Source organism: Morone saxatilis, unplaced genomic scaffold (genome assembly GCF_004916995.1).
Source record: "Morone saxatilis isolate NCDOM2014 unplaced genomic scaffold, NCSU_SB_2.0 Contig19, whole genome shotgun sequence".
Lineage (NCBI taxonomy): Eukaryota > Metazoa > Chordata > Actinopteri > Moronidae > Morone > Morone saxatilis.
This window is the reverse complement of record NW_023339751.1, coordinates 15,512,859-15,522,997: the sequence shown is the minus strand read 5'-3', so window position 1 is coordinate 15,522,997 and position 10,139 is coordinate 15,512,859. Positions and strand designations below refer to the sequence as shown.

The 10,139-nt window shown below is 41.6% G+C and overlaps 1 protein-coding gene across 1 annotated transcript in view; it reads left to right on the top strand.

Moving 5' to 3' along the window:
• The first annotated feature begins 848 nt into the window (after nucleotides 1–848).
• oprm1 (opioid receptor, mu 1) overlaps nucleotides 849–10,139 on the top strand; it is a 29,164-nt gene continuing 19,873 nt past the window's right edge. The window contains exon 1 of the mRNA XM_035663824.1: nucleotides 849–1,229. Coding sequence (XP_035519717.1) covers nucleotides 955–1,229 — 275 coding nt within the window. The 5' untranslated portion in view covers nucleotides 849–954. The remainder of the gene's footprint in view (nucleotides 1,230–10,139) is intronic.

Genomic DNA, 10,139 nt, shown 5'->3' with positions numbered 1-10,139 from the left:
TTTTGTGGGTGGGGGGGGGAGGAAGAAGCTGCTGTTTGAGGTTGCGGGGAACCGGGGGACGGAACGGACTGCCGGTACCTGTCCCAAATCTCACCGCCGGTTTAAAGAATGGTGTCCGCGTGCGCTGTAGTGGTTGGCCCCACTGACGAACCCTCCACGCGCCCAAACACACAAGAGCCTGCACGGTAAAGAAGCGACGGCCGGTGAAAAATGAATTTGTTCGCTCCTTTCCTTCCTTCCCTCCCTAGGTCTTCCCTGTCTCATTTCCTTCCTCCCCTCCCTCCTTCCTCTACTGTCAATTCCTGCCCTTTCACCTCCGTGTTTTTTGTTCCTTTATTTTCCTTCTTTCCTCTCCTTCATTGCTTCCCTTTTACCTTCTTTCGCACCACAAAACTTTCACACATCTGTTGTTTCTGACTTCATTCTGTCCTTCTCCTCATCCCTTCCTTTCTTTCCTTTCTCGACTTTCATCCCTTCATTCATTCCTTCCTTTTAACATTTCCCCTTGCTTGCTTCCTCCCAACCCTAAAACTACCTTTATTCTCCTTTCCTTCCTTCCCCTTAACCACAAAACTCAACTACTCATCCTATCATCCATTACTCTTTCCCTCACTTTCCCTCCTACTTTCTTTCCTTCAGTCCTCTTTTTACCTTCTTTCTTTACCATTTCTTGCCTTTCACTTCACCTGTTGTTCCAAATCGGGTTTCTCTTTCACTCTTTTCCTATTTTTCCTTCTTTCGTCTACTCTATTTCCTCTCCTCTTTTCCTTCCTTTCTCCTCCTTTCCTAATGCCCTAAAAAGCTAATTGCCCCTAAAAAAAAAACACAAAAAAACACAAAAACGACAGACCAGCAAACCAGCGGGGCATCACAGCCACCGAGTCCGCAGACGGGCACCCGAGGGGAGGCGAAAGACGCGCGCAGCACCCTTACCGCACATACCGAGCGAGGACCATGGAGAGCGCAGGCAACGGCTCGGGCGCGGATTACCGGAGCCAGCTCCCCGTGCTTTACAACAACGACAGCAGCAGCTTCTGTCGGAACTTCACCGACGGCAACAACACCACGAGCTTCGCGGAGGGGCGATGCGGCGAGGAGCGCGGACTGACCGGCAGCCTGGAGGACGACGCCAACCCGGTCATCATAGCGATTGTCATCACCGCTCTCTACTCCATAGTGTGCGTGGTGGGGCTGGTTGGAAACGTGCTGGTCATGTATATCATCGTCAGGTAGGACAGAAAAGTACTCACAAAAAAACAACAACAACACTGGTGTGTGTTTTCTGAGCTGTTACACATAATTAGGTCTTTTTTTTAAAACAGACTTTCTAACACGACTGTGAGTGAGAAAGCACACTGCAGCAACCTGTTGCTGTATTAACCATATTAGGCATAAAGTGTGTGTATGTGTGTGTGTGTGTGTGTGTGTGTTTGTTTATGAGGCCGAGGGAGACCATGTGAATGCGGTGTTGACAGCGCTGCCAGCTCAGCTGCCGTTCGTGCGTAAAAATGCCTCCAACCTCCCAGCAAGTTGCTCCAGTGCGCAAAAAAGCGAGCCAAACGAGGGGGTTGGATTGGAAAGGCACAAAACTCGCTTCCTCTTTTATACAGCAACATCCAATATCCATACAGAGATATAATACATGTATATATGTATATAAGACACTTGCTGTCTCTATGTCTATTTCATCCACAACACCATAACTGAACTGGAAGATCACACTGATGTGACGAGATGCTGCACTCCCATGTGTCATATGCACAGTGGCTGCTGTCCTTTGTTCGCTTGTGCTTATTCTAGGTTTAATGTAAATTGGAAAGTGGAAATGCTCTTAAAACTTGCCATTGGCATACAGCTGATGCATACAGTTGTCCCGATGTGCTGCTCTAGACTCCAGCAACACTGGTTTGATACGTATTATTCAGTGTGTATCATTTATAATAAAAGCATACAAGATTTAAATTACAATGTCATCTACTGCTTCCCCTTCTTAAATCTAGGCCACTCATTCCGAATCGTTGCACTCAGCTGACATCTCATTAACTGATATTTTAAACTTTGTTTCAAACAAATGTCACACTTTCAAGATCTCATCACAGCACAAGCTTTTATTCTCTTTAATCACATGTCACAAGGACTAAAGGATATGAGCGGTGCCCAAATGAAAGATATCAAGGCCACTTGCTCTTTCTACAGAAACGATGAGACTTCTGATCTCGCAGTCATTTCACACACTAAATGAACTTTTTTTTTTAGAGAGGTCAACTGACAAAGGAGTCTTACAGGGAGAAATAACTCGGCAGATCTGTTGGTTTGCCTGTTGATTTTCCATTTTCATACACTGAAAATTCTCATTGTATTTTTAAATACACAATATAAATACACTTTTGTGTTAACTTAAGACATAATTAGATTGATAATCACCTATCTGCTATTTTGTGTTAATAAAATCAGCCCAGTGGGATGGATTTCACCACGAGAAGGAGGATTTTTACCGGCGGCCTTTAATTACACACATATCTGGCATTTATGTTAGTTAAATGCTCCCTGGCTGATGCTATATATGTCAATCCGGATGAGGCTTGTTCAGGTAATAAAAGTCAGTAGATTGGTGAAGCAGAAAGAGGGGTGGAGGAGGAAAATGAGGACAAAACTGGTGAGAGATGAACTTTGAAAAGAGCTGGACATGAGTGGAGGGTTGAGGGGAGAAAGATTGATGGTGAGCGTTGAAAGGGTTAAGAAGAACTGCAATAAAGGTAAGGATGGTCCAATTTCATTTTTCCACCTTGTCATTGCCTCATTACCTTGTGTGGCCAAGTGGAGGATTTGCTGTGCTGAGCGTGTCAGACATGTGCTTCAGTGGCTTTAAAATTGAAATGACACCACTTTATTTGAAACACTAGATGTCAAAAGAGGAGGAGACTTCTTTATTTTAATTTACTTCTCTGTTACTACTAAATAATACACTGTATCATTACTTTGTTAACACCTATAATTCTCCTCACCTCCCTGCTGTTTCCAGGGCAGATGCAACATGAAGCGAATGCTCATTTGCAAGGCTGCACACATCATCCCCTTCAGTCTGAGTGCTTCCCCAAATAGTTCTGTTTGGCTAAAGAATGCACACATCTTTTTTCAGAATGTTTTCTACCCCCAAATTATTTATGGATGGAAAGAATAGTAGAATATTTTACTCAAGTAAAAGTAACATTACTTGTGTTAAAATGTACTCAGATAAGTAGGGTTAATACTAGTGTTACCTTTTAAAAGGCGGGGTAAATGATGATGATGTTATATGATAGAACATTACAGAACACCTTCAGGCTATAAAATAAAGTGCATTCACATGTCAACGTTTGAACCACACCACAGAGCCCTAATTTGTAAACCAACAATAAATTAATTTTCTATAGACCGACATATATAAAACAAAATACACTTTAACAGCAGAATAAAGCATTGCCAAGCGGACAACACAGAGATGTATAGACATGTTGTACATTTGTTTGAGGCCGCAAATTCCTCCAGAGTCTGCTATAGGTTATTTTTTTCTGCTCTGTGCATGTTGCATTCTCAAATTAAAATGTAACCAGTCCACTCAGCCTCTGTGTCCCACTGTGTCCCTCAAAAATGTTTGAGCTGAATGAGCGCTCGACAGGCCTCACACACCTCACTGACAATAGAAGTTCCTCAGTTAACACAGAAGTTACTGCTGGAGGTTCCACCATGAGCATGTTAGCATTTAGCATGTTTGCCAGACCCAGCATGCACCTGTTCATCATGCAGCAGCGTGGGTGAGTTGGGGTGTCACCTCTCTGCACTGGAGCTCTGGCCCACTGGAGACTCACCCGCACCTTCTTCTCTGCTGCACTCGCTGATTTATCACCTTTCTTTTGTTCCTTTCTGACATGGTTTATCCTGACTTTTCACGTGATTGTTGTTGTGATTCTTACTCTGTGGATGCGACTTGAAATCTTGTAAAACACAGTACTAAAAAAAAAAGACTCAAGTACAAGTGAAATGACTTTGATTTTAAAAAATACTCTTTCTTCCACCAGTGCCACTGGCACCATAGCAACAAAAGTGGAAAATGAAGGGAGAGCACCGGGCAAATAGAAGTGAAATCTCCTTTTGAAGTATAAGTAATGCGCCAGCATTGTTTTAATAACGGGATGTATGTCATCAGCTGTCTGGCAGGGGCACAAGAGTGTTTACGATGTATGAGCTGGTATACAAGCGTGCATTATGTATTCCAAACTAGTTTGTCTACAAAGCAGATGATAGATGTGAAGGGCATTACTTGAGCTTTAGCTCGCTCATCCTTGGCTGTTTTGTGGGAACAGATTTAGGATGACACACTTGTCCCCTGCCTTCTCTTGTCTGGAATAAAAAATGGGCATCAGCCCTGATACTGCCACAACCAGGAGTGTGTGTTTGTGTGCAGGCATGCATGGTTGTGAGAATGTTGAGGACCGTGAAAAGTTTTGTGGATTTCTGCAACTTTTTGAGCTTGACTAATGAGACTTTAGGGGAATTGGGAGGAAGGTAAAGGATATGTCTCACTCCTCTGAGAACCACAATCAATCAGTCATTAACATTCATCAGCCTTTTTGTCTTTCTCTCTACCTGCCTGTCTTTTGGTCTTTTCTCTCTCTGCCGGCAGATTGAAAATGAACAGCCATTTAGCTAATGACACACAGTGGATATTTACTTGAAAATGGAAATGTAGTCTTGAACTCTTTGTCCCCACTTTACCGTCATGGCCTTGAACGCAATTTTGCTAGATTAAACAGAGACAGCAGTGGATGAGAAATGTTTTCCCCCCTTACTGTCTGAGTAATGATAACCTTAAAGCCATAAAACATTTCTCTCTCACTCTTTATCTCCCTGTCCTTTTGCTCGTCTGTTCGCTCCACACTTACATCCGCAAACTTCTTGTGAGCAAACAAACACAACCAGGGATCTGCATGCTCAATCGGAAAAATCAATTGCGGTTCAACAGAAACCGCTGGGCTCTACAAGGAATATGCCGCCAGTACAGAGTGCTTTCTGTTACCATGGAAACACTGGGAGGCGTTTTGAGCCTGATGAGTGCAAAATGACTCCACCACCTCCCCAAACCCCTGCTTCCATCCACCGCCCAGTTAAATGAGCATCGGTACCTGGTTGGTCACATTCAGCAGCCAAGGTGTTTCTAAAACTTTAAATGCTGTTGTTTTGGAGGCTTTTGAACATCTGCACCCGCTGACCTGGATGCACTAAACTGCTGTTACTGACTGCATTTGTTATAGTGCTACATGCAGTACAACAAATGTGACCTTGTGTAATTCTGTTACGTTTTCAAATAAGGCAAAAATTCTGTGACCCTGCTCTCTGATGTCAAAGTAACTTCTAAACATCTGCGTCTCTGATGTTTATGTGTGAGTTTGAACCCAGTTACATGAAATATGATGTTATGATGAGAGTCAACACAATCTGGTTCGCAAGACTAATGTCATAGATCCTCACTAATGTTTCTCTCTAATGGGTTTCTCGTAGCTCTCACTGCCTGACATGACAAATAGTCTCAGGCTGAGTTTCTAACAACTAGCATGCAGTCTTTTGAAGTCCAGGTTAATGCTCGGCAACAAAGCCTTTCACAAAACCATTTCTAGTGCTTGTATTGATTGTAAGCAATCTAAAAAGATAAGAATCTTTGTGAATTTACAGGATATTACTAGCCGATAAAGCAGTTTCAGTGTAAGGAATGGGGGGAAAACATCCAAGTCCTCATTTTGTAGATAAAATACTTCAAGTTCAGCTGAAGTTAATATGAGGCTTCAGCAGTCTGAGTTAAAACAAATCAAGTGGGTGTCTTTCTGTTTAGTACCAAACTCCCTTCAGCTGTGTCAAGAAAATACTGTCCACAGGAGCACAAAGAGGGAAATGCATACTAAAAAGACTATAACTTTGCAAGATAACCACTTGATTTGCCTAAGACTGCAGGAACCTCATTAGCTTCAACTTCAGGAAAAAAAACTGTGGTTTAGTCCCCTATCTCTTCCATCAAAATCGCTTTAGGGATGGGATTTCTTTCCAGTATGGACAGGAGGATTGATTACAGCAAACAGTACAACAATCAGGGCATATGGGCTTGTTAGTATTGTTTTATGATTGAAAATGTTACCGCTCTACCTGGGCCTTAACTGGGCACTGGCTACGTGCTGCGTTCCACAGTGGGATTTCCATAAAGAAAGAAATAAACCCATTAACTAAGAAAAGAGAAAGAGTTACTGTTACTGTCATAATATACTGAAATGAGGAATTTGGCTCCTACGCTATCCTTTGAAAGAGACACACTTGCAAAACAAAAGGTCAGATTTTTTTACAGGTACTGCATCTAAATTCCTACAATTGTCATATGGGCCGTAATTATCAACTCCATTTACCAGGTAGTGAGTTACGTGGGATCAAAGAGAATGGCTTCGCCCTAATTAACACAAATTAGTCACTGGATGTGCATAGTATTTTTTACCATATAAATCAGCACTGGGAATCACTGACTTCATTTTAACTCTCTTTGATGTCACAGGCTGGTGAATAGATCCTGGTTGCTTGAAAAGTGTAGGTATCTTTTATGTGTATACATGAACATACTTATGTGTGATAGGTGTGAGTTCACACCGATGTGGCTGTTAACACATAGTGGCTGAGACAGTGTGGGAGCATCCACACATGAATTTGCTGGTTTACATGGGAGAGCTTTCGAACCAACTGAACAGACAGCAGATGTTCGTGCCTCCAGCAGCCATAAACCTCCTACCAGCGCAAACATTTGTTATATATCGCTCAAATTCCTGCGCGTGTGTTTGTGCACAGTTCTCGGCAAATCCTTCTGTCACTTTGTCACATCCTGTAAACTGCGACCTAGCTCAATGACCTTTTGCAACAGCTGTACAGCGCTAAACATGGTGCCATTTTGCACCATGGCCTCGATTACTGTTACTCAATGACAAGCGGACAGCTCGATAATTGGTGCTCGCCTCCAAATTTCATGCTGCAATTACTTTGTTTGCGTTACAGTACTGAGAACCTCACCTGGCACAAAAAGAATCGCAGTCTAACCTCCGCCCCCGGCAACAATAAAGCGGGTAATGAAGATTAATTGTTTGACGTTTAGCAAAGAGCCGCCTGAATTTCAATAATCATTATTATTATCAGTACGAAAGAGTTTAACAGCTCATTCTGAGACTAAGAGAGTAGGGAATTCTGCATGCTGCTCTTACTAACTTTGTGTATCTGCACACAACAGGGTGGTACAGAGTGTAATTTCTTGTTAGGGAGACAATTATGAGTAGAGACTGCAGAGAGGTAATTAGGTTGTCCTTCCTGTGTGTCTATGAGTAATGAGCTTCTTAACATCGCTGAACACTGCTGGAGAATTGGAGCGCTGTCAGTCTGAATTCAACAGGGGGTGTTCGGCAAAAGGACGAAGACAGAAAGAAAAAGACAAAGGCAGAAAGACAAAGAAAAAGAAGAGAGATCACTCATTCGTGACCTGCTGCATAATGTTGTTAAACCTTCAGAATTTGACAGATCTGTGGAGACTGAATAAAACTTTTTTTTTTGAGGAATGTAGTGATGGTCACTGTTGAATGCACCGAGAATGATGAGTAACGAAATAGGAGGGAACAGAAGACAGATTTTGTCTCTTTCTCTACTTGATGATTGATGGGAGCCTTTGGCTCTTTTGTCCATCTGTCAATTACAAAGTGACTCACTCACTCACTTACCCTGATTCTGGTCTTTATACTTTTTGACAGTGACTGTTAAACATGTCTTTCTTCATCAAGCCTGGCATTTTAAAGCACCAGAGGGTATCGTAGATTTGGTCTCAAAATCAATTGGATGAGTCTGTTACACCTCCCCATTTGTAACAGTTTGAAGTCTTGCGTACGTCTTTTATCTTTCCAAAAGATTTTCCACTACACTGGATTATTGGAACAAAGGGATGAGCAAACCAAACAAACCAAAGAGGTCAACTCATGACCTCATCTGAAGTGAAACACACTGCAGCGTGAGAGCTGCCGAACCTTGTGCTGTTGTGTACAACTGTTGCATTTATAAAATGTGGATTTAAGACATGGGGCAAGGGCACAAAGAGACCCTTCGTAGAAGATCTGAGTCCATAATAATAGCGTTCCTAAGCAACAAGCTGATAAGCGCTTCTTGAGGTCCCTTTTTCCATTATCTGCGTCACTGAGGATCTGGGTTTGTCCTAAATTGGTTCCCTATTTCTTTTTGTCAGATTTCCGGACATGAAAAAAACCCATTATTGAGTGAATCACATGTGTTTTTCAAACCCACGAGTAGAGCACAATACAGTGGTTGTTGAGCACATGTGGTGTGCAATTTATGTAATTGTGATCCATAGAATCCCAGTTGGAGGCTGTTTGAAGTGTTTCTCAAACTAAATTCAAGCATCTCTCATCTAGGCCAAGTTTGGATTGTTGTGGTTGAAAAATTGCCTCCTAAAACATTAATTTATGGGTTGAGTTGTTTTTTTCTATTTCCTGCCAATAATTAGCAAAACAGCTCGTATTTTCAGCGCTGCCAGAATTTGATAACAATTTCAGCTATCTTAACTTGGACGCTTTAGTCTGTTAAATGCAAATGGAACACATTTCATTACTTCTGCCAGTTTTTTGGGATGTTTTGATAGAGCCCTTGGTTAAAATTAATTTCTCTACAATATGACAATGTGCTACAAAAATGCAAATTGCAAAACATCACACATTTTAAGGCTTTAAACGTGACAGAGAGATGGTTGCGTTGAGTATTGCAGATTGGTGATACGTTAAAGAACACAAATATCCATGTGTGGATTTTCCCTTTAAGTAGACTGTAAGAAGGCCATGAGGCGGCTACAAAAACAGAAGGAGAGAAATTAGTGTGTGCCTAAGATGTCTGGTGGATGATTTGCGTCAATTACCAGGCATTTTCCATGACCTCTTTCATTAGTCTGTGTGCATGTGGTTGGAGGGGGTTGTGTTACACCTTTAACTGTGACTGCGGATCAATGGTACATCTGCTCAGTTTCCACCTCACTGGAGTTTGTGTTTGTGTGTCCATGGATATTTATCTCCTTGCATTAATTCCCATCAGGAGGTTTTCAATACGTCACCTCTCACTGCTGATGGATGTTTTTATTAAATCTTTCTATCAGTGAGCACAACCCTAAGCCTAACCCTTTTTCATTTTCTGACTTAACAGTGGAAGAGTCCCTAGTGCTGCAGCAACAACAACATAATCCCTCACTGGCTTCCCACTTCTATTACATGGGCAACTGTGTTTAATGTAGCCAAACACATCAGCTCTCGGAGATTGAAGTGTGCTACCTTAACTGAGTTTATTGATTGTGTTACGAATGCATTTAAAACAATGATTAAACTCAGTTTGGCAGCATTGTAACACACTGAGACAAAATCCGATGGACGAGAATACTCCAATAAATATTTTGTCAGAGAAAACCCCTCTCAAACATCCTTGATCGGATTAACTAAATTCGATGCATTTGAAAGCAGTCATTGATCGACACTTACTGCAAGCTTGTTGTCTATACACTGTGTTCCAAATTATTATGCAAATATGATTTCAATTAAAAAAACATTAGATTTTTAGTTTTTCAATAAAAGTTTATTAAAATAATGTCTGCATTATACAATGTCTGTTTAGATGCAAGACATCCAAATCTCCAAGGACCAAGGTTAAGTTTGGGCGCAAAAGATGTGGAAAATTAATGGGAAAGAATACTTAACAGAATTGTATAGTTCCAAAACCATTATTAAGCCAAGTCAGGGTTTCTGCAATATGGGGAAAAATATCTTTCTGCAGATTAAAAGAGTGAAATAAATATAATATAAGAAACAATGTTAGCGAAATATTAAGAGAGATCATCGTCCTGTGAAAAGATTTGTGTCTGATTCAGAGCGCAGACGGGTTCTTGCACAGGCGTGTTAAGGAAAGTTTCTGTAAGGCTAATTCATCGTATTAAGTGAGCAGCTGTGAAAAAGCCACTGATGAGTAGCAAAAAGGTATTTGAAGCTGCTGGTGGAGTCCCAAGAACTTCTCGATGAAGAATCCTCCAGAGGCTTGCTGAT